Here is a 26,557-nt window from a genome sequence, read left to right on the forward strand (position 1 = left end):
AAGGAAGAGCTAACCCCTATTCTTCACAGACTATTCCAAAAAATCCAAAAGGAGGGAAAACTCCCCAACTCTTTTTACGAAGCCAGCATCATCCTAATTCCAAAGCCAGATAGAGACACAACAAAGAAGGAAAACTACAGGCCAATATTGCTGATGAACATAGACGCTAAAATCCTCAATAAAATATTGGCAAATCGCATCCAACAATACATCGAAAAGATTATACACCACGACCAAGTGGGATTCATTCCAGGGATGCAAGGATGGTTCAATATTCGTACATCAGTAAATGTAATACACCACATAAACAAAAGCAAAGACAAAAACCACATGATCATATCAGTAAACACAGAAAAACTTTTGATAAGGTACAACACCCATTTACGATAAAGGTACTCAGAAAAATGGAAATAGAGGGAGCATTCCTCAATATAATAAAGGCCATATAAGAAAGACCTACAGCCAACATCATACTCAATGGGCAAAAACTAAAATATTTTCCACTAAGATCAGGCAGAAGACAAGGTTGTCTACTTTCACCGCTTCTATTCAACATAGTATTAGAAGTCATAGCCACAGCAGTCAGACAAGAAAAGGAAATAAAAGGCATCCAAATTGGAAAAAAAGGAAACAAAACTGTCATTGTTTGCAGATGAAACAATAGTATACATAGAAAATCCTATAGACTCCACCAGAAAACTTTTCAACCTAATAAATGAATTTGGCAAAACAGCAGGATACAGAGTCAGTATTCAGAAATTAAAGGCATTTTTGTAAACCAACAATGAAATCTCAGAAACAGAAACTGGGAAAAAAGTCACATTTGATATAGCAACAAGAAAAATAAAATACCTAGAAATAAACCTAACAAAGGAGGTAAAAGACCTGCACTCAGAAAACTACACAACACTGACGAAAGAAATTAAGGAAGGCACAAACAAATGGAAACATATACTGGGTTAATGGATTGGAAAAATTAACATCCTCAAAATGGCCATACTACCCAGAACAATTTATAGATTCAATGTAATATCTATTAAAGTACCAATGGCATATATCACAGATANACTCCACTCAAAGAAGACGAGCAACCCAATTAAAAATGGGGAAAGGAGTTGAACAGACATTTCTCCAAGGAGGACATACAGAGGATCCAGAAACACATGAAAAGATGCTCAGTATCACTAGCTATCAGAGAGATGCAAATTAAAATCACAATGAGATACCACTTAACACTAGTCAGAATGGCTATCATAAACAAAGAAACAAACAACAAGTGCTGGAGAGGTTGTGGGGAAAAGGGGACCCTAGTTCACTGTTGGTGGGATTGCAGACTGGTACAACCACTATGGAAAACAGTATGGAATTTTCTAAGAAAACTAAAAATGAACATGCCTTTTGACCCAGCAATTCCACTATTAGCAGTGTATCCTAAGAACCCTGAAACACCAGTCCAAAAGAACCTATGCACCCTGATGTTCATAGCAGCACAATTTACAATAGCCAAGTGCTGGAAGCAACCTAGATGCCCATCGGTCAATGACTGGATCAAAAAGCTATGGTACATTTACACAATGGAATTCTATGCTGCAGAAAGGAAGAAGGAACTGCTACCCTTTGCAACATCATGGATGGAACTGGAAAGCATTATGCTGAGTGAAATAAGCCAGGCGGTGAAAGACAAATACCATATGATATCACCATTAACAAGAATCTAAAGAACAAAACAAACAAGCAAAATATGACCAATGACACTCAAATACAGAACAGGCTGACAAGATCCAGAGGGGAGAGGGGAGAGAATCATAGGGGAAAAGGGGATGAAGTTACATGAACAAGTATAAAGGACACATGGACAATAACTAAGGGTGAGAGGCAGAAATAGGAGGGAGGTGGGGAGCACTGCGGGGGGCAGGGCTGAGAATGTAAGACAGAAAACTGTACTTGAACAAGAATTAAATAAAAATTAAAATTAAAAAAATACCAAAAATAAAAAAAGAATCTTGAAAAAAATTCACTAAAGCCAAATACAGCCTCTCACAGCACGACCAGCTGGTACACTGATACAGATGGGTTCCTAGAAAACTCAACTAGCAGGAGTGTGCACTACAGGGTGTTTTTGGGTCCCCCCTTGTAATATCTATCTTTTCACATCTGCCTACTTCATGTTCCCCATTGCATTCAACCTTCTGATAACACTTACAGTTTTTAAAATATCACTCAAAGTAGCAATTTGACAGAATTTTAATCTTACAATTTATAGGAAATGGTATATTAATTGAAGCTAATGTATTAGGGTAAGATAATTTGGACTGGAGCATTACAGGAGGTGAAAGGTTATAGTGACAGAAACTAGCAAAGGGTAGTCAGTCTGGCCCGTAGCTTCGTATCCAAGAAGTACTGTAAGCTCTGTTCATGTGCCTCGCACCATCAACTGACCATGTGTACAATTTGTGCAATCATTTGTACACATGGGTGAAAAGTTCATCAGCATTGAAACTGGGCCAGGCTGAGATAGAAAGTTCATGTTGATGTTGTCTGCCATCAGGTGCCAAAGCCTAGGAGCTATGCTGAAGGATTATTTTAAGAACAAAACTGATGCTAAAGTCTAGGTTGCTAGAATGGAAGCTTGGGAAATAACCCAAGGAAGATGTTAAGTTAGGACTGCAAACATTGTAAAAGCATAATAGAATGATGGACAGGGGAGAATGAGATAAAAACCTGATTACCAGGACTATGTGTTAGGCTATGAGCAAAGGTAAATTAATAGGGAATTCTAAGTATTGGCCTGGAGAGGCTTATTGTCTCCTGCTTTAGGTCCTACAATTGGAAGGAGAACAGAGTTTGTACCTTGGATATTTAGTAGCTCCACGGGAAGGAAAGATGATTACAGGAGTAGAGCGTTGTGTCTTACAGCTTTTCCTGCAGAAGAAAAACATTGCTGTGTGTTGTGAAAGATTCCAGTGTTAGAATTAAACTCAATAAAAATAACTATATTTGATCTTGGCTGCTATGAACCAATGAGCCTATTATTTGAGAGCATCGCATCTACCTTTTCATAGAGAGAGCTAATATAGTGCAAAGGTACTACTATGTGTCCTCCCTCCAGTCTGTCTCCATTCCAGTGTATTACCTGTTTTCTACAATCATGACATCAAACAATCTCCATCTCACAGTAGGCACTGAAATGCCTTTGTTCATTGACCTCAAATTAAGTTTTGTGTGCCAAGGCCAAAACCTCCTTTTTGGAATCTGATCTTTTGCATTCTTTTGTTTACGAATGAGATTAGTTCCAGATTTACACCTTGTTATCTGTTTGCCTCTTTGCTTTAATTTGAAGCATAAAATAAAAGCATAAAATCCATGATGAAACTAAGAACAAACACTTGTTCTTTTTTAATATTAGGGGAAATAATTTATCCAGTTAATTGGAATATTACTACTAACTGTTTTCTGGTATCTGTTTTTATTAACATTTATTTATGTCCCACTTCCTTGGAAGGTGGCTGTTTTATGTGAATGCTTTTTACTGTAGGAATACAAGCCACTTTCTGCAGGTTGAATTTTATTTGCTTTAGCACCCATTACCCAGCACAGTGAAAAGGCACATAGGAGGCACTCAACAAATATTTATTGATATGAAATACTATTTATTTCTTATCAAATAAGTATTCCACTTCGATTGTTTTGCATTATAATTTATAGCTCATGGATTTATTTTCTGAAAATATTAACCTACTGTGATACTATGAAAAGAGTAGCTAACAGAATCCTGCCAGTTGTTGATATGTTTATATGAGAGGTGAGAGGAACTAGGGTATTCATTGAAAGAACACAGATTAAAAATAAGATGCAAACCAAAAATATAATATAGAATGCAAAAGGATCTTACAGAGTTAGGAACTATGGAGTAGAATGATTTTCCTTCCAGGACTGTTACACTAGAACTCAGAACACAAAAAATAGAGGAAGTAAGGGTTTACCACATACCGTGGTTTTTATAATAAAATTCATTACTTCAGAAATGCTGTAGTCTGATGATGTATAAATAAATGACATGGGTCAATTGATGAATAGTAGATATTTACTGGATTGTTAAGCAAATAAAAATGTTTTCCTGGATAGCCTTAACTTTTAATTTCATGTTTCTTTTTGCTACGATTAAGTTAGGATACTTGTTTGGGGGCAATTGTTCTGATACACTACACCAAGTCACCCCCCCAAAAATCTTAGAAATGCTGATATAATCTTGAAAATACTATTTCAGAGACAGTATTAGAGTTTTATACAAGATCCACACTTTTTTAAATAGATGCAAAGTCTTTATGCATGAAATAGTGTATATTCTCAATTTCTAAATATTTATGGGAAATCCATGTACTTATTTCAAAAGAAAAATCTTAGTGCAAAATAGAGGTAGAAGAAAATATGTAAAAAGCATACCTTTCCATTTTTAGTTTTAACTTTTGAGTTCACTGAAATGTGAAAAATCTGTCATTCATGTTTTTTAGATTTCTTGCTATTATGTAGAGAGCCATGGTTCTTGGAATTCATGAGGACCTAAATGAAAATCTGGAACTCACTGTCCTCAAGGCAAAATGTAATGTTTGCTGATGATCATTAACTAATGGTACACCCCAAGAGTTTAACTGTATTTTTTCTATCTTTAAACTTTATCACTGTATTTTTCTTTCTTTTTTTTTGTAAAGATTTTATTTATTTATCCTTAGAGGGGAAGGGAAGAAGGGAGGGAGAGAAATATCAATGTATGGTTGCCTCTCATGCATTCCCTGCTGGGAACTGGCCTGCAACCCAGGCATGTGCCCTGACTGGGAATCGAACGGTGATTCTTTGGTCCGCAGGCCTTCACTCAATCCACTGAGCTACACCAGCCAGGTAAACTTTATCACTGTATTTTTCTCCAAGATAAAAAAATTATGGTCCATTTTCACTGAAGTAAGTGGGCTAGATTTGTGTATTCACCTCTAATCAGTGTAAGAGGAATTGTGCACATCATTCCCTGGACCACAGGATGAAACCTGTCTTTGATTGGACACTAGGGATTTCAGCTGCATACATAAGATGAATGTAAAATTGAAAAGAGAAATACACTTAGCAGTGCATCCATGCCAAATATTTTAACAATTTGAAACTTGCATAAAAATTTTCAGTGAAATTATTTACCTCTTCATACAACAAAGCTAATTCTATCATTTTTGTATCCAGTAAAACATACCATCTAAAATTTGCTTTTCAAAGACTGCTAATGCAAAGCCTTTTAAGTTGTCTTTTTCTAAGAAAGATAACACAATCAGTAAAATGACCATTCTTTACCACTTAGAATGAATTTTTTATTTGTTCAAGGTAAGAGAGAGTAGAAATTTTAATGTATTTCAATATTGGCCTAGGCCTTGAATGATGAAGATTTGTGTTTTATGACTCATCTAGAAATTGATAGGACTGAATTTTCTCAAAACAAATTTAGGTGTGCTGTATCTCAGAAAATATTAACTACTAAATTATACTACTGTTCTCTGGTCTGTTAAGTTAGTTTAGAGATATCCCATCCAAGAATGGATTTTCCCTCACAGTACTCACCTGGGAAGCCTAGAGAAACTGACAGTAGACTGCAGACATTTCTTTATATTTAAATCTTTGTTTAATAAGATACAAAGATTCAGACAATTCCTCCTTTAATAGCCGGAGAGCCTAACAGCCTAACATAAGGCTGTTTGCACCTTGGGAACTCTTAGTAACCACCATTTTGAGTTATTTTATCCAACTACACGGATATTGGACTTCAGGTAAATAAAAAGCATTTGGGCCATGGATGAAATTGTCTTATTTCCAATAAGAGCAGTAGGACTGAGGTTGTTAAGGGGGCTGTGAGGAGTACACTGTGAAGGTGCACAGGTTTAGATTTGTACTGCGGCTGGGGAACTTGCAGGCTGGCTACTGAGGTCAGTACTAACACTTTACTAAGCCTGTATAAATATGTATCACCTGAGTATGTGTATATATACTGTATCTACATGAATATAGGTATACATATTGTATAATTCATCTTCTATGAGGAGGGGCTCCCAAAATTGGAATTACCTTCTGGAGGGCAGGCCCCTTGTACTACCGGCTTCCCCCACGAGGTGAGTGTTCTAGGAACCCACCTGTATCAGTGTTCCAGGAGGTGTGGTCATGAGAGGCTTTGTTCAACTTCGGGGAGTGTTTTTTAAAGACTCAACGCATTTGTCCATTTCATGATGGGTGATTTATGGGCACACCTGCCCACACTGTGCTAAGTATTGAGCAACTTTTAACCAAAAACAGCATGACCTCAATGCACCAGAATTTTTTATTATTATTGGATGAGATTATTAATATACAGATGTCTCTCCTCACTTCCATACCTATTATAGATGAGTTTTATACTTTAACTTTCTCACTCAGTAGCATCAGTGGAGAGCTCTTTTCTTACCATTTTCGTTTTCTGGCCTATTGTAATATAGTATCAACAGAACAGGTAGATAAAGGGATGTGCATGAGTAGGGACATCATTATTGCTACAAGAGGGTTATATGTGTGTTCTTTGTTCAGGGGTGGGGATATTGAGGAATGGTAAAGTAGATGAGACTGAAAAATTGAGAAGGTCTACACTGATGTACATGATGAAGAGCTTAGAAGAAGGAGATGGGAGGTTGTAAAGAGCTGCTGAGTTAAAAACTTTGGAGTAACTATAGCGGATGTTAAGATTTCAAAATAAAAGAAGGGAATGTTGAGGTGTGACCTTCAATAGAGTCTTCTAAAATTATAAGCTAGGAATTTCTGACAAAATTCTGACAAAATTTCTGTCTCATTGTTGGACTTTCTCCAAAAAATGGGGTTTCATTTTATATTAGATTGAACCAATTATTATTGAATCAAAATTTCTAAACTTCCACTTATTCCTCCTAGTACTTCTGTTTGGTACTCTTCATCCAACATTTAACAAGTAGTTATTGAGTAACTGCTCATGCCAAGGATCATTCTGAGCACCACATAATCAAGACAAGCAAAGTCCTTGCCCTTGTGGATTCTGTTTTAAAATCATCATAATAAAAACCATGACTGTGGGAATGGGGGTCAGGTGCAACTGGGGGGAGTAACACGGGAAAATTGGGACAACTGTAATAGAACAATAATAAAAAATAAAAAACAAGTTGTAACACAAACTAGCAAACAAATGAAATTGCATAAATGCTATGGTATCCTTTTAGAAGACAAGGGAAATGGAAGTTCAGGGAGGTGAGGAGCCTGAAACTTTTTCTTTGTTACCTCTTTTATGTTCTGGATTTAATCAGATAGGGCTCACTTTAAAAATAATTCAGTAGGTAGGTTGCTTTCTTTTCATGTTCCAGGTTATCCATAATCTTCTGAAAATGTTTTGCCTTGACATCACAGAGTGCTTCAGCTATAAAGTACCATATTCAGAACTTATACAATTTCCCATATTCTAGATGAAATGCTGAAATACTATAGTATAGCCTATAGTATAAGGTCATCACACAATGAACTGTTAATTAATTTACTCTGAACTAAAATATTTTAATCTCTTATTACTTGGGTTTTTAAATTAAATGATATAAAATTAATTTTCTTCAACTGCAATATTTATTCCTATGGAGGTTCATCTGTTGAATTTTACTCATTGCTACAGTCTATTGACAATACTTTAAATTTCTTTGTGGTGTGTTAACTGATTTTGTCCTTTTACTACCTCATATAAAAATTGATAAGCGTTTTCTTTATATTTGTATTCAAATCACTCATATAAATGTTGATAAGGAGAGATATCATGGCATCAGCGGTCTCCCTTCAGGTTGGCATCGTTTGATCAGCCGTAACTCTTTTTCATGTGATGACTCCACATCTCTGAACTCCACCTGGTCGTACTGCCTTTTTACGAGTAGGGAAACCATTGATTAAATATTGCTGACATGAAGGCTTCCCATATAAAGGTGATTTTTACCAGAATTAACTTTGACTCTGTTAAAATTGAAATTATTAGTTTGTTGTCAANTTGATAAGGAGAGATATCATGGCATCAGCGGTCTCCCTTCAGGTTGGCATCGTTTGATCAGCCGTAACTCTTTTTCATGTGATGAATCCACATCTCTGAACTCCACCTGGTCGTACTGCCTTTTTACGAGTAGGGAAACCATTGATTAAATATTGCTGACATGAAGGCTTCTCATATAAAGGTGATTTTTACCAGAATTAACTTTGACTCTGTTAAAATTGAAATTATTAGTTTGTTGTCAATTTATACTGGTCCTTGTTGATTATCCCTTTTCTCAGTGCTACAAAACATCCTTAAAATATTTTCTTAAATTGTTGAATACCATTGCTTGAGGTAATCCAGTTCATAGAATATACTTTCTGTTATTAAAAACAAGGTATTTATTTTATTTTTCCAAGGCTTCTGATAACTGTTTTTTCTCTGTTACTTCAAAGTTCAATCAGTGAGTGGAGTACGCGTGCAGTGCATATGAAAGAAAAGCCCATTTTCTGTATCTTGGCAACTTGTGTTGCCAAGCTCAGTCCATTCCAGGCTTTAGACTCGCCCTGTAAATTTGTTTTGCTGTCACTTATGCCCCCTTTGTTATGAATTCTTCTTTTATAAAGCCAAGGAAGGGAAAATGATTTCAAGTGGTGACAGAGGATGCTATATGGACATATGAAGAAGGATAAGTGGGAGGGCTAAAAAAAACCTTTTGCTGAAAGTAGTTATTTATTTAACTAGGGGACTTCTAAATCTTATGATTCTGTAAATAACAATACGGTGGAGAGTAGATACTCAGGTTTGACAGACAGATATATACTTTTAACTTTAATGTTTTATTCTATTAAAGGAAGGTAAAGGAATAAGTACTAGTAGAAATGGAATTGTTGAACATATCCTTATATTCTACTTTTATTATTTTCTCATGTGTTGGTTATAAGTGTGAGATCTAGAAAAAGAAAAGAGCCATTTCTATGGTTGAAATAGAATTTGAGGTGATTTTTAATATATGATAAGTTACATTGTTAGGAGGGAGAGACAAAAAGATTACTAAAATACAGAAAAATTCTAGAAGTAAAAAGATACAAGGTGATGGCATAAAAAGTTAAGATGATGTAATTTGGAGAGGTTGATGGTCAAATTTGAGGTTGAAAAAGCATTTGAAATTGACTGTTACAGATTTGGTTGCAAAGCAGTTGTCTACATTTTAATAATATTTTGTTTAATTTGTATTAAGGAATTAAACCCACATTAAAGTAGAAGTAACATTATTTAGTCATATTTTGATAATGTGTTGATACTGTATCATATTAAAATTATTCTTGGCAACCATAAGAAAAATTTCTAACTCTAAGAATATCTAAGCTCAAAAATACCTATTTATTCATTTTTCTAACAAAAAGTATATTTTTTCATGTAAATACTGAAAAAATATTATCCCAGGAAATTGTGTTGTATAAGATCAGTAAAGAATTTTTTAGTGAAGAACAAAAACTGAAGTTTACTCCAAGACTATAAGTTAGTACCTGTTATGAGCATTCAAAAAGTCTGCATAGAGACAAATCATTTTCAATAAATAAATTAGAGACATTACATAGAAAAATGAAAAGATAAAAAGAAACCTAAGGATATTTAATTAAATATATCTTTATTATATGGTGTACAAATTTGGGCAGAAGAGTTTAAAGATGGGGCCAAGACACATATTCGAGTGTCTCCGCTAAACTACAGAGTAAAGGGTGTTTGTGTAAGTGGACAAGTCAAGGTAGGGGAAATGTGACAATGAGTTCCCTGTTTCAAAATTCTGCCAGCTATCACATATTAGAGAGGTGATGTGAACTTCCTCTCAATGGATGAAAATGGTGCTGGTCAGAAAAATTAGAAGTAAGCAGTAATAAATTTGAAGGAAAGATATTGTCTTGAGTATACAGTGTCTGCGACATTTTTCAGGGGCACGAGCATAGCTCACAGTTGTTACTGTATTACATAAGTGAGTATCTCTACAGAGCTTTAACACAGTGGCAAATGATGAGTCCTCTACATGTTTTCCAGAAATAAATATACAAAAACAAACATTCAGAAAGGAGATCTATCTGAAGACAATACATTTTGAATCTTCAGAATTAAGACCAATGGTTCCTGTCAAGAAAAGCATGATGTTTTGGGAAGATTTTTCAGAATACAAGTGTATATCCTCACAAAAGATTCTCATATTTTTTCTGTGGCAGACTGTAGTTGCTTGCCTACCAATATTTGTCTTTTTCTTCTTTTGGGGGAAGAGATCCCCAGTTTTACTCCAGACAGCAAAGTACCTAGAAAAAAAGGTCGTATTTCTTATCCTTTCCTTTGTAGCTATGAGTGGCCAATGAGATGCAAACCAAAGTTGTTTGGAAGGACCTCTAGGAGTTTCTCAAGATCTCATGGCCTGCCTTTTACCATTTCACCCTTTCCCCCAAGTTGCTGACTGAGATGCACATGTTGTGTTTGGAGTTCTAGAAGCTATCTTGACTCATTGTCAGCGTTGAGTAGAGCAGTCATGTAGATGCAGTAAGATAGAGATGACAAATTTTGAAAGAACTGGCTTCCTGATGACCCGGTGGATCCTCTGAATCACTCCTGGATGAACTGTGAAGACAAAAAGAGTAACTCAGCATTAGTTATTAAAACATTTCCAACCACATTACAGACATTGTCCAGTTTACATCCGAGGGTGGCCCCATTCTTTGCAAAGCTCCTTTCAATATTGTATCTGTTATTTCTTCCACACACATCTAATCCAGTTGTACTTTTAAGACTTGTGATTCTTCTAGTCCAATTTCTCTTTTTTTCATCTATTCCTACCTTTTAGTGTTCTGTAACATAATTTTGCCTCTCCTTTCTTACTCTGAATCTTCCTTTAGGTTTTCTGAGCAACACTAAACATTAGTACTTCTCTGTATATACATTATTTCTTTCCTCCACTTATTCCTTTAGTCATGGCATCTTTCCGAAAGGCCCCCTTTTTGCATCATCCAAAGTAAATCTCAACTCTTAATAGGAAAAGCAATTTATCAAAATCACACACAATGGAGGTCTTTTTATTTTCCTAACTCTGGCCTGTCTCGCAGGTTTTTGTTGTTTTAAAATGAAAATCAGTGGTGATGTATATTATACATGTGAGGATTCTTTGAGAACTCCGATTATCATTGGTGTCATTGCTTTTGTTTCCACAGAATATACATTTTCCTGCTGCTTTAGAATATTCTAGTAAACGGAAAAAACAGGTTTCCTCTCCTTTACATGAGTTAGAAACAAAAGATATTGGCAAAAAACAAAGACATCTCATTCAAAAAGGTTTGTTATATGAACTTTTTAATTATATTTGAAAAGAATTTGATGAAGAGTAAATTATTTTGAAATTGGGCATGTTAATTTTGAACTATAAATATGACTCCATGAAATATTTGCTGATCATTTGTAGATAAAATATCCATATCTCATTTAACATTTTATAAATATACAGATACAGAAAGTTATAAATCATCCTAATACACATGCTTACATGCTTCTTCCTCTATTATCCCAATAGAATTATCATTATTTGGGGGTTAACTAATATTTAATGATTTAATATTTTTGACTATGTAAACACTATTCATAGCTGAACCACAGAATACATTTGCTTCCTTATACTAGTTCTTTTGAAAAACTTGCATGAAAATCTCATAGTATTCAACAACTACTCTCCCCAAGTGCATTATATATATTTTTTTATTTTCAAGCTCTTTTTACTTAAGACTTCCATTTTACTGAATTCTTCAGGACTGCTCACTATCTAAACCTGATCTTCATGGCTATTGTTTCTTCAACTGTGATCTGAAGCATTTGTCTCTATGCTTTGTTGAGCACCCTTATTTCCAGGATGCTGTATCTAGTTCTTGTTTTATTTTATTATTTCAATGCATTGTTTTGCTGATTAGTTTACTGAGAAATTATACATGAGAAGTAAATTTTTTTAAACCTTGAAAGCCTAAACAGGTCTTTATGCTACACTTATGTTTGGTTGATGATTTGACTGTGTAGGACTTCTTTCAGAAAAATTTTAATTGCTTTATTGTTTTCTAGCATCCACTCTTACCACTGAGATGTATATTGCTATTTAATTCTTAGTTTGTTGTATATAAATATCTGTTTATAGTTTTTCTCTTCTTCCTGGAAACTTTTAGTTAGCATTTTCTAACAGCTGTGCTGAAAATTCACAGTGATTTTTTGTCCAAAAATTCATAGATATTTGTGTATTAGCTAAGGTGGATTTTTTTCCATCTAATTTATTGTGGCTTTTTAATCTAAAAATATTCCTTGGTTCTAGGTATTTATCTTGTATTATTTTTATGGTAAAATATTATATAACACAAAATTTAACATCTTAACAGTTTTTCAGTTTAATGTTAAATATATTCACATTGTTGCATTACCATCTCTTTTTTTTCCTCTTGGTTTTTGTAGGTAAGTTTGTTGATCTTGCTTATTATTTTTTTTTGAAGAACCAAATCTTGTTTTCATTGATTTTCTTTGTTGTTTTTATAACTCTATCTTGATCTCTCCTCTAATATTTATTTTTCCTTTCTTCTGCTAGCTTTGAGTTGAGTTTTCTTTTTTTTCTTTTTTAATATTTTACTTATTTATCTTTAGAATGGAAGGGAAGGAGAGAGGGAGAGAAATATCAGTGTGTGGTTGCCTTTTGTGCAACCCCTGCTGGGAATGGGCCTGCAACCCAGGCATGTGCCCTGACTGGGTATCGAACCGCAATCCTTTGGTTCGCAGGCCTGCAATTAATCCACTGAAGTACACCAGCCAGGGCTAATTTTTCTATAGTTCCATATGGTATAACGTTGGGTAGTTAGAGACCTTATTTCTTTTATAATGTAATCATGTATAGCCATACACTTGCCTCTTAGCACTGATTTTTCTATATCCCATAGTATTAGGATATTTTATTTTCATTTTGATTTTTCTCAGACATTTTATAATTTTTATTGTGACCTCTTATTTGATCCATTGGTTGTTTAAGAGTGTGCCATTTAATTCCCACATATTTATAAATTTTCTAGTTTTCCCTATTCATTCTTTTGTGATGGGTAAATATACTTGGTATGATATCAGTATTTTAAAATATATTCAGATTTGTTTTATAAACATACTGCATGTCCTAGATGATGTTACATGTGCACTCGAGAAAAACAAATGTCCTCCTGTTTTATATATGCTTGTTTGGTCCAATTGCCCTATAGTGCTGTTGAAGTCTATGTTTATTTACAGATCTTCTCTCTGGTTGTTTTAACCTATATCGAAAGTGAGGCACTGAAGTTTCCCACTGTTATTGTAGTGATGTTTCGTTTCTGCCTTCAGTTCTGTAAAGGTTTATACCATATATTTTGTACCTCTGAGGTTTGGTGCATGTGTGTTCATAATTATTGTGTTTTTTGGTGAATTGACCATTATATTATTTAATATTCTTATTTGCCTTTCTTACTCAAGGTCTACTGAAAATATATCTTCACAGAAACATCTATAGAATAGTGTATCACAGCCTAACCAAAGTGCCACATAAAATTAACTGTCATAGTTTTACCAAATATAGAATTCTCAATTGACAGTTGCTTTTTTAAATAGCAGCACTTTAAATACATCATCCCGCTGCCTTTCAACCTGCAAAGTTTCCACTGATATATCTTCTAATTATCATTTCAAAAATCACTTGTATATGATAAGTCACTTTTCTCTTATGGCTTTCAAGATTCTCTTTGGGTCCTCCACTCAAGATGCAGGCATAGATAGACAAGTTTCACCTCCTTACATGACCACAAGAATTACAACTAACCTCAAAACAAAAAACACCCAGAACTGCCAGAAATAGAACTGTATGGAAGTCAGATAACCACAGATTTAAAGAAGCCATATCCAGACAGCTAGGTGGGGCAAAGTCATGGAGTTAGGGTGTTGAGGATGTGGTGTGACATGGAGAGGTGGTGGCCGATAGGGGTGGGGGGGGCCACATTCATATGTGGAGAATAAAAATCGAGAGGGATACCATGGAATTAAGAGATCCCAGCTCCAGGTCAGACTGCACAGCCCAGGGTTCCAGCACTAGGAAGATAAAGCCTTATAACTTCTGACTATTAAAACCAGTAGGGGTTGGGGTGGCAGAAGAAACTACCAGTATTTCAGGAGGGTCAGTTTAAAGGGCCCCTATGGACTTAGAACATACCCACCTACCCACTCTGGGAATCACCACCAGGGCCACAACTAGAAGAGTGCCAGTGGCACATAAGAAGTAGGTGAAGTGTCTAGAAACAGGGCAGGTGCCAGACAAGCCTCTGGATGCTAGGCATTTTCATTGTCTTCTCTCTGAGCCCTCCCCCCACACAGAGCCACAAAGCAGTGAAGTGGGTTGCCCTGCTCTGGCAAATACCTAAGGCCTCCCTCCATTCAACTTAAAGATAGGCAAGGCAGCTCTTTCTAATATACAGAAACAAACACAGGGATGCTACCAAATTGGGGAGACAAAAAATATGGAGACTAAATGAAACAGAGATAGCCAGACTATCAGGTGCAGAATTAAGAACACTAATGATCAGGATGCTCAAAGAACTCATTGAATATGGCAAGAATATAAGGGAAAAAATGAAGGTTATACTAGGTAAAATAAAGAAAAATTCACAGGCAACCAAATGTGAAGGGAAAGAAGCTGGGATTCATATCAACCATTTGGAACAGAAGGAAGGAATAAACAGTTATCCAGAACAAAAAGAAGAAACAAGAATTCATAAAAATGAGGAGAACATCAGAGTTTTGGACATCTCCGAAAGTGCCAAATCTGAATCATAGGGATTCCAGAGAAGAGGAGAAGAACAGGAAATTAAAATTTTTTTGAAAAAATAATGAAAGAAAACTTCCCTAATTTGGTGAACAAAATAGATATGCAAGTCCAGGAGGCCCAAACAAGAGAGTCCCAAACAAGTTGGACCCAAAGAGGACCACACCAAGATATGTCATAATTAAAATGCCAAAGGTTAAAGATAGAAAATCTTAAACCTTACCCAAAAGGAGTTCCCATAAGACTGTCAGCTGATTTCTCAACAGAAACTATGCAGGCAAAAAGAGACTGACAAGAGGTATTGAAAGTCAAGGACCTACAACCTAGTTTACAATATCTGGCGAAGTTATCATTTAGAATTAAAGGGAAGATAGTGTATTTTTCAGACCATAAGACACATCTAGGTTTTAGAGGAGGAAAATAGGGAAAATATTTTGGAGCAAATAATGTGGTAAAATATTTAATAACATAAATAACATAATATTTTACCAATATAAATGTAAACAGAACTCAACAGCAGCATTAACAATCATTATTCCTCCCAAATTTGGGGGGGAAATGTGCGTCTTGTAATCCAAAAAATATGGTAAGTGCTTTGCAGACAAGGTAAAGCTAAAGGAGTTCATCATCACCAAGCCATTTTTACACGAAAAGTTACAGGGACTTATTTAAGAAAAAGATCAAAACTATGAACGTGAAAATGAAAAACTCACAACTGAACCTAAAAGAACCCCCAAAGCTAAGCAAACAACCAGAACAGGAACAGAATCATGGATATAGAGAGCATTTGGAGGGTTATCTGGAAGGGGTGAGGGGGAGAATGGGGGAAAATGTACAGGGATTAAGAAACATAATTGGTTGGTACAAAATAGACAGGAGGATGTTCAGAATAGTATAGGAAATGGAAGAGCCGAAGAACTTATATGCACAACCAGTGGACATAAACTAAGGGGGGATTGCTGGAGAGAAGGGGTGTACCAGGTGGAAGGGGTATGCCACAAGGGGGAAATTCTGTAATAGCATAAGTAATACAATTAAGAAAAGATTCTCCTTGTTCTTTCTTTCTTTTTCTTTTTTTAGTTTCTTTATGCCTTTTAGTGTGAGTCTCATTTTGTTTATCCTACTTGGAGTTTATAGAGCTTTTTTGATTTGTTTCCTCAGGTTTGGGAAGTTGGTTTATTATTTCTTTAAATAACCTTCTACTCCTTTTGCTCTTCTCCTTTTAGAACTCCCATAATGCATATATCTGCCTATTTGATGTAAGTTCCTTAGTCTCTGTTTGATTTTCCTCATTCTCTTTTCTTTTTATTCTTCAGACTCTTATTATTTCAAAGAACCTGCCTTTAATTTTGCTTATTTTTTTATTCATGTTTCCCATTGAAGCCCTAAGGGAATTTTTCAATTTGGTTATTTCATCATCTTTCTAGAACTCCTATTATTCAGATAGACCTCCTAAACTGATCTTCTTTTTATTACTTATATATCCTTATCCTTTTATATTTGTTGTATTTTGGGGGGAAATATACTCAGTTTTATTTTCTATGTGTATGTTTTTAAGTTATATAATCCAATTTCTAAAATACATACTTAGACATAGCTGCTTTTGGTTCATAGATGCTATACCTTATCTACATCTCTGAGGGTATCAATACCTTATAGATTTGATCAATCTTTTTTGTGGGTGGTTCTTCTACATGCTGTATTCCCTATTCCCCCAATTTACTTTATTCTTAGAAGAAGTTTTTTGAATTATGCTGCCAATTCTTGTTTTTCACTTATAATTATGAATAGTATTCTGAAATGCTACTTGGAAACTTTGATTATATACATGGTTGGGTGTTAATTGATTTATACCTTTAATGTAAATAATAATGTGGAGTTTGTACTGTTAATTCATGGATCTATAATGCAGGGTTTCTTAAGAAGACTCTTCCAATAATTTGTCTGTGATATATGAGTTACTGTAAGTGTTCTTAGCAAAATTTGGTCTAGTACTTTCATTTTATCTCCTGGTTTACACTCAGGTATATACATCATCCTTCATTCTTAGCTGCACCTGATATTTCTGAGTCAAGAATCTGTTTCTTTTTCTTTTCTTTTTTAATGTTTTTTTAAGATTATTTATTTTTAGAGAGAGGAGAAAAGATGGGGAGAAGCATCAATATCTGGTTGCCTTTTGAGCGCCCCCTACTGGGGGCATGGCTTACAAGCCAGGCATGTGTCCTGACTGAGAATTTCGTTCTCAGGTTAGCACTTAGTTCACTGAGCCACAGCATCCAGGGCTCTCTTTCTTTTTTTAAAAGTCTGTGTCTGGTTTGCTTTTTGTTTTATATTATATTTATTGTTTATGCTATTAAAGTTGTTCCACATTTTCCCTCTTAATACCCCTCATTCAACCTGCTCCCCACTTCCATAATAAGTCCCTTCACCATTGTCCATGCCCATGGATCCTTCATATATGTTCTAATATAGGACATCTTGTTCTATAGCCCTTCAATGAAGGAATATTGGACATGTTCTAATCCCTTTACCTTCTTTCAGCCAGTTCCTACCTCCTCCCTCCCCTCTCACAGCTGCCAGTCTGTTCCATGATTCTATGCCTCCGATTCTATTTTGCTCCTTAGATTCCTCTTATAAGTGAGATCATTTGGTATTTATCTTTCACTGCGTGGCTTATTTCACTTAGCATAATAGTCTACACTTCCATCCACACTGTCACAAAAGGTAGGAGTTCCTTTCTTTCTTTCTGCTGCGTAGTATTCCATTGCAGAGATGTACTGCAGGTTTGTTGTTTTTTTTTTATCCACTCATATACTGATGGGCACTTAAGCTGTTTCCAAATCTTGTCTATTGTATAGCGTGCTGCTTTGAACATGTGGCTGAATAAATTCTTCTGAATTGGTGTTTTGGGATTCTTTGTGTATATTCCCAAAGGACCTCTTTGGTTTAACTTCTCCAGAGGGTCTTTAGTCTCCTGTCAGGGCATGGTGGTTATGTGTGGTAGCCAAAGGATCTATTGATCAAATTATGTTTTTCAAATAACTCTTTAACCCATGCTTCTAATTCCCCACCTTTTTAGTGTTCTGCATTGTGAATCAGCTTTCTTCTTTTTGGCTTCCCTGCATCAAACCTTAAATTTCAACTTCATTCTGTCTATTGTCAGTTACCTTTCATCCACTGGCTTTTCTAGCTTGCAAATGGTTTTTGGTGTCACTGCTATATTCTTTCTTTTCTCATTGTCTTTGCATGGCTCTTTTTTAAATCATGGTATTGAGGGGGAAAAACTATGTTTAAACTATTTAATCCACCTAATCTGAAGTCTATATTAATATTTTAAATTAAGCTGATTTGTATCCACATTTTATATTAAATAGTGGGCGGGGGGCAGAAAGGAAGGAGAGAAGGAGGGAGTAGGGAATTTGGGGATACTTACCCTATTCTAGGCAAGGTGTGTCTGCATCCCTGGAGGACAGCACTCACAAATCCTGAAGAGTCCTGATTTATCCAAAGTCACATAATCCAGAAGTGCTAGAGCTGGTACTATTCCCAGGTTTTGTTTCCTCATTCAAAGTCTAGGGCCCATTGTATTTAACTATGATGCCTTCTGAGGGCTATAAATGTATCACTATATGATAATTTAATCATATGAATGGGATTCTGGTTGCATTAGATTAAATCCTCCAAATCTATTAAATCTAACACATCTCTGTGAGTCCTTGTATTGTTTTAGATATTGTGCAATCACCCATTTTATATAAAATTATATTATTTCTCACCTATTTTTTTAATATTTCTGAGTTTAAAAAGCTATAGAAGTTTAAAAGTGTCTTATCTAAAATCATTAGAAGAATTACAGTAAAAATAACATTTTCTTCTTATTTCTTCCATTTAACCAAGAGCAAATTACCTTATATTTACTTAAAAATGGCTAATTTTAAAAGCAGCCAGAAATTGTACTAATGTTACTTGAACACATTATTATTTTTGGCATGAGTTTTATTAATTCATTGTTAAAAAGTACTTTTATGTTATGAAGTAACATTTTCTGTTACTTTTTAAATGTAGGTATTATATATTTCTATTTAAGATTATTTTAATCCATTTTACCAAATTGTACATGTCAGCCCATACTCAAAGTCTTATAGCATGAGAAATACCTTTTCTTCTTAGCAGTGTTTCTTCTTCCTTTAATATAAAGTTTTCCCCCTCAGAATAATTGGCATTATTTTTTTCTCTGACCATACTCAAATATGGGCTCAACAAATCTTAGTTTGGAAGATCAGGAAGTTTGGTAGGTTCTTCCTTCTACCATTTTTTTTTTTAATATTAAGTAATAGTGTTGAGTTTGAGCTGCAGACCCTTTCTGGAATACTAACTTACTTCCCTCAATGGAAAGATCAGCAATGCTGAGTACTCCCAATCAGGAGTACTGAGTGGGAACAAGGTTACAGCAATCTCTTAAGAAGTGGCTTCTTTTAACTTTCATGTAATCATAAGGAGAATCCTTTTTGAGTCCTGGCATCTACTTATATCTTGGTGCTTGCTAAAATAGCTATGATAAAGGCCAAGTTCACTTGATCAAAGTTTTCATTGTTATTCAAATATTCTATTTCCTTGTTTTTTGGTCTAGTTAACCAAGGAATGAGATATATTGAAATATTGTGCCATAATTGTGGATTGTAATTTTATCAAATTTTGTTTATTATATCTCGAAAGGTTTTATTAAGGATCTATGCGATTGTAATTGTTAACATTTTTGGCAACTTGAACCTTTATCATTGTTTATTTTCTTTCTTCATAATAATGTTTTTTCTTGTACTCTCTTTTGCCTGATGTTAGTATAGCCGCACCAGCTATATTTTAGTTAAAGTTTTCCTAATATATTTTTCTGTCCTTTTACTTTTGACGTTTGTTTTATATGTGTATCATGAAATAGCAAATAGCTGGGTCAACTTATTTAGCCCATCTGTGTGTATTATATTCATTGAAAGAGTAAGGCTTGTTTCTGCCTGCTACTTTTTTTCTGCTTCTACTTTTTCTGTTTCTGTTTTCTTCTTTCTTGTTTTTTCATAATCAATATCTATATTTCCCCCTTCATTTTGACTTTTTATTTTGAAATAATGTCAAATTATAAAAAGGTACAAACATTACACATTATTTCCGAGTATTCTTCACCCATTCCTCAAGTGCTATTATCTTATACATAATCATATAATCTTATATTAAAATTATAAAAACCAGGAAGTTAACATTGATACAATACCATTAACTTATCTCTGAACCGTATTCATTATGGCCAATTGTCTGGCTAATGTCCTCTTTCTTGTCTAGGACTCAATCTTACTATCTGGGTTTAAATTTTGTCATTATGTCTGTACTTTTCTGTTTATTTCTTCTGGCTTAAAAAAAATTAAACAGCAAATCTTAGCAAGCTATTTAATCAGCATTACCTTCAAAGTCATTTGGACCACCTCCTAGATTGATTTCTTATTTTTCTCTTCTTCTGGGACACCAGTTTTACCTGAGTACTTTTACTTTTGTCTCCCATTTCTTTCAATATTTTTTGTATCTCTTAATCCTTCCCCAACTTCTTTTGGGAGAATTTGGCAATATAATATTTAAACTAGTGAATTGCATTTTAGCAGCATCCATTTTATTATTTGTATCATCTACTTACAGAAGATTTTCATTTATGTACTTATATTACTACATTTTCTTTCATTTTACCTCTCCCTTTCTTTTTAGTACTTTTAAGGTATCTAAAATTCTTATTCTAATTTTGTTTCAGGAGGCTCTATTGTCCAGATTGTTATCTTTCTCTCAAAACAGCTTTACTGTAGCCCGTGAGACTGTATTCCCTGGGGCATTAGACGCTGTTGGATGATGTGAACTGGGAAAGCCCCAATGCCAGGACCTGGTCTGGCCAATTCACATGAAGTTTAAGGAGAGAAGGAATGCGCTTTCTGACAGATGTCACCATGTTCCACAAATAACACATTTCTACATGATATATCTTACCAATATATCAGATCAGTTACTTTTCAAAACCTTATAAAAGAAGGCTCTACCTACCTAGATTTTAGTCCTCCATTCATAGGCCATATTTGTGTCCTAATTTTTTTCTTGCCTAAATTATTAAAAAAGACTACCAACTGATCTTCTTGCTATCAATATATTATTTCAAAAACATGTATATGGTTATGTGATTTTCTTACTTCAAGCTTTAAAAACTGATTATTTCCTATAGAATAAACATTTTGGTGTGGCTTTCCAGTTTTTACATAATCTAGTTTAGGGTTATTTTCCTTGTTAACTCTGTAGCATTGCATGAAGGATGTGTTTAAGGGAGGGGAACAAGGAATTGCTACCTATCTGTGAGGAACTCAATATTTCTTCTTCTTTACAAATGTCCTGTTCTAGTTATACTGTGCTATTCATGATTCCAGGAATATAGCACTGTGACTGTGCTTACATGTTTTCTTCCACCTGAAAGTGCATCTTTTTCTGCCTGTTACTACACACTTATTCTGTAATAGTGTAATTATATTTGTTTTCTCTACTAAGCTTCTGATCTCCCTTATAATCACAATCAGTGCCTTAGTCTGATGCATCCCACCACACACGGTTTGTACCTTTTGTTATGGTTGTTTTTGGCAAAGGAATACCTTGAAAATGACAACTGGGTTTTACCTCTCTCTTCTATAACATCTGACAGTATACTGTGCCCAGAAAAAATATTAAGTAATCTTGAATCAGTCTTATAAGTGGGGTCAACCTTTATCTGAGAGAGAGAAGTTGCATTGCAACAAATGAGGAAATAGGTAGTAATTCTCCCCTCTTTTTAAAATTACTTTCATGCTATAGAGTCAACAAGGGTGAAATAAAATATTTGTGTACCCTGTTTATCTAATGATGTGTTCCATTTTTTAATTCATCAATTTTTTCACTGAGGTTTTATAGTCACGATGTTCACCTAAGACAGTAGTGAATAGATGTTCTTCAAGCTTGTAGAGTATTATTTCTCAAACTTTCTTAAATGTTAGATCATGGTACATGTTGAAAATGATAAATTTGTATGGCACATTGAGTTACACTGTGTGGCTTGGGGGAGGCTCACATGAGCCTGGTAATAAAAATATTACTTTTAAAAATGTTATATAATAATGATAAGGAAAATACCATAGTATAGAAGGGAACATACACATACATGTGTATTATATATGTTTCATATACATATTATTAAATGAAATGCATTTTTAATAAGCTAAAGTTTATTTCTATAAATATGAATTTCTGTATCAAGTTTTATGCTTAAAATAAGTACCATTTCTGAACAATATATAGTATTTATCTTATTTTTTTAGTTATTAGAACTCTTAAATTTTGTCTTATTGTGTTTGACTACCTAAAATATACGCATATAATCATTTGATACAAATAATTTAATCAAAAAGAATATACTGTTCCACTGTGTTGAATACTAGCCGAACAGTCTGGGTATCGGAGAACAAAACAGTATTTATTGAATTTGGAACATGGAGAGTCAATGGTGACCTTAACATAGAGCAACTTTTGCAACGTGGCAGAGACAAGAATTGTGTTGGTGAAGGGTAAGAGTGAATGGGAATAAAGTAGTGAAGATATTACCAAATTATTTACTTTGAGGATTTTTATAATCTACAATATTCATGTTCATAGTAAACTCAAGGCACTGAGAGAAAGAAATCAATGTTCTGAGTTACAGAATTCTTAAATTATGATTCAAAGATATTTTAGTGTTATATTTTCTCATATTTACAATTTGAAAACTGATTATTATTTTAGATGTATTAAAATACATTATGATCAGAATGTTTGAATAATCAAAACATTATACCCAAATTTAATCCTAAATACTAGAAAGCTTATAATATATAGGTTATTAAAGTAGGGAAGAGAGAGTTTGGTAAAGGCCATTAGGCAATTATCCCTTCTTTCCTTTAAGGTAAAGGAAGTTTGCGTGAATGGCTGCAGGTTAATATTTTTCACAGCGGTACAGTCTGGTGATAGGCACTTACCTTCCACCAGGCCAGAAACGGCCTCATCAGGCAGAGCATGAATGTGAGCAACTGTTGCCTCACAATATGAGTTGTGGCGGGTGAACCTGTTCTCCAGACATTAGTTTTCTTTAACCCTGATTCTTAATCTTTTTTGTTTACAAGTACAAATATAATGAAATATAAGCATGTAATTAAAAAAAATAACCTTTGTTCTCAAAGATGCACATATGAACACACATTCATTTTATTTGTAATTTCCAGGGATTCATGGGTCCACTTGAAGCTCTTTTCTTCTTCCTTGAGTTAGTTGGTAAAAACAGTAATCTTATCATTTAGCTTACTCGTAGTTTTTATGCTAGCTCTAAAGTCTCCAGAAAAAGTCTGCTCGAGTAGGTAGTAGTTCTGATAGCATCTGTTACACATTTTGTGTGTTTTTATGTCTTCATAGTTTGGGCAACCCCTTAAGCATTGGGAGTTGTATAAGATTCCTTTGAGTCCCATGAAATGTTTGGTGATTCTGATAGAACGTAAATTAGTCCAAGTGCTGTTCTTATCACCTGTTATTAAAATTCCAACTTTAAGATGTTCCTTAAATACTAGTATTTATGCAGATAAATGTAATGTGAATAAGAAAACTCTCCACAACAGTAGTGTGTGCTTTTCTAATGTTTATTTAGAAATAATATTTACTTATGCCAGATATGTTTTTCTGATTCTTATATTGCTACTACAATTTCAGCCAGAATAATTTATAATTCATATGTTGCTGAATATTTCAGTCCCCACATGGGACCATATCTCCCCCATTCCCTTTCTCACAAGGACATTTCAAGTTGGCAAAACTTTAAAAATAGTTATAAAATAAATAAATACACTAGCAAATGAAGGACCCTTCACTCTTTCTACCATGACTATATGCCTCAGTTTTGCCCTGGAAAGTCTCAATTGATGCCTGTTGTCCAGGTGTAATGATTAAAAACAGAGCCTCTCAGTCCTGAATGATCTTGAACATGACCCAGTTTGAATGATGTATAATTACATGTTATGTACCATCGTTAATTTCTGTCATCTGTAGGCCAACTTAACGTGAATGGATTGTCAAATTAGACTTACGTAAATCTGAGATCTTGTCCTGGTATCAAACCGTACCAATAATTTAAAAGATACAAATAATCAAGAGGCTCGGAGGAAGCAGGGAGGGACCTGGAACATTAAGATGGGCTCTCCAGGTTATTTCTTCCCTTGAAGAACATGCATCTATGTATGGCCTAGCAAAATAAATGAAATCTCTAATGAGGTCTAGGGGCTAACCTCACACAGAGACAGATTTGCCTTATATGAAACATTTCTGTTTAATATTTTAGAGAGTTGCATAGTTTGTATGATATTTTCCAGAGAGTGTTTATTTAGTATAAACAATCAATCCTCTAGCCACGTACCAGCCTGCTAAAGGCATTCAGAAGATAAGGTCTCTTTCTTCTAGAAACTACCATTTGTCTATCTTTTAGGAGTTCTAGCTGACATGGGATTCGATTAGAGCACCTGCCTTTTTCCCTTTTCCCCTGGGCATCCACCTTCTAAACCGCAGGAACAGATCATGGTCCAGACACTTTAACTCCTTCCTCCCAACCCTCCAGGAGGTTTTGAAATTTAGAGATTATTTTATTATACTGAGTTTTTTACTACATTTTAGGTTATGACTACATATATAATTTTAGCAACTCTAGACACTCAAGTCTAACAGTAAATAGGCATATAAAAATCTTCCCCTGTGGAGCGAGGATATTAGTGGTAAGGATTAGTGGTAAGGATTTTATGATATGTTTCAGTGGAACTTCTGTAAGATGAAGTTGAAAAGCCCTGCCTGGAACTTGTGAATGAGGATAGGTATTATATTGTCCCATTTATGTTACCAAATTATACATGACAGCTTGACAGTTGATTGCTTTTGTTACAAATATTATCCAAAATGCCCGTTTTACTAATTATTAGCTTGTAACAAATAAGTGTACTTACCTTCTTTAACTTAAGTTAGACCTGTTACCCCTTCTAGTTTTTATTTTATATTACTTAATCAAATCTCTTAATTTTTTCTTTTTGAAAATGATGTATCACTGCAGGTGAGATGTTTTAAAGATATGTGATTCTTCATGAATGCCTATTTTATTTTATACTTCGGGAGACTTTTTTCAGTGTTAGATATTAAACATGTACATACCTTGATTCATACTGAAAGGACATGTCATAGCAGGCAGACATTATAACCCTCAAAGTGTGTGTTATGTTAAGTTTTTTTAACCCTCTACAGTGAGTGTAGGTGAATGACGGGCCAGCCCTCTGCAGTTAGAGCAGAGCAGAATTTCTGTTTCAGACCTAGTTGTGAAGAAGTGAATTCAAATCCTTTACAAAAAATACCACCCGTAATATAAAACGCATTTCTGAGGACAAAACCCACCATTTCCTATTCAGAATGTAAGGTCAAAGGGTTTATTATTTGGGGGTTATTATATCAAAGTGTCTGTGATCAGATTTATACAATCTTCTCTTTTGCTTTCATTACATACTTTGTCTTGCTCCAAAGCCACATATGATTCTGAAATGAAAACTCTAAAGGATATTTTATGGTTTCCATTGGAACACATTATATTTTCTGCCTCCAACATTTTTCTTTCAAGTTCGTCTCATTTATCATATCTTGCTGATTTTTACTTCATTTGTGCTTTAGGCGATTTTAATAGTGTTTTTCTTTTCTCCTAAACTGTTTGCTAGAATAACAGAATTTTAGTCCAGAATATAAAATAATATCAACTAAATTACTTCAGATGAGCAATTAGAGCATATTCATGCACATTAAACTAGAAATCATTGTTGCTACATTTAAAATTAAAAGCAAACAAAAATATATTTTTATGTCTGAAAAATTGTTCTAATTAGTTTTAAATATTTTTTAATATTTTTACTACCAAAAATAAAAAGAAGAAGAAGATTATATCACAGTAAAGTAAGTATAACCTGATGGAAAAAATAGGCTTTTGAGTCAGATACATTTGGATTTATTTTCTGATGCTAAGCAACAATGTCATATATTGTATTGCTCAGCTTCCCATGAAGTTATGTAGGAATTATATGATTATTTATGTCCACTTGACTGTGAGCAAAAGTGAAATATCACTTCTGTGTGGAAAAAATTAAGATCATCGTTCTCTCCCCTGCTGTGTGGATCTTGGAAGGCATGCGTTCCATTAGCCCATCTGCAAGGTCCGACTAACACACACTGGTTCTTAGATGAGGAAGAGACGAACCCTTACTGTGCTCAGCTACTGAAATTTAAGGATTTGTTTGTGATAGAAATTAGAATTAATTGTGTTCTAAATATGGAAATTGCTACCATAACCCAAACCTTAACTATGGTATCAGCTTAGTGATCATATGAGAAAATTGATGTCAGAGACTGGAATAATGGCAATTCAAGCGTGGCTGTAGCCAGTTAAAAAAGGGGGTATTGATTGTACTGGGACTGTGTTTGTCAAGTAACCCAACCCCAAAAAGAGCTCCACAAAGTCGCTGGGTTTCAAAGCAAAATGAGGGAGAATGGAGAGTTCAGAAATGTATGGTGTTGCGTCTTTG

At 34.5% G+C, this 26,557-nt stretch overlaps 1 protein-coding gene across 1 annotated transcript in view; it reads left to right on the forward strand.

The window, feature by feature from the left end:
• LRRIQ3 (leucine rich repeats and IQ motif containing 3) overlaps positions 1-26,557 on the forward strand; it is a 117,902-nt gene that overhangs the window by 69,863 nt on the left and 21,482 nt on the right. Inside the window, exon 6 of the mRNA XM_037042432.1 lies at positions 11,248-11,368. Within this exon, the coding sequence (XP_036898327.1) occupies positions 11,248-11,368 (121 nt within the window). The remainder of the gene's footprint in view (positions 1-11,247; positions 11,369-26,557) is intronic.

The sequence above is a fragment of the Sturnira hondurensis genome, unplaced genomic scaffold, assembly GCF_014824575.4.
Source record: "Sturnira hondurensis isolate 20B ecotype Veracruz unplaced genomic scaffold, ASM1482457v3 Scaffold0000648, whole genome shotgun sequence".
NCBI lineage: Eukaryota > Metazoa > Chordata > Mammalia > Chiroptera > Phyllostomidae > Sturnira > Sturnira hondurensis.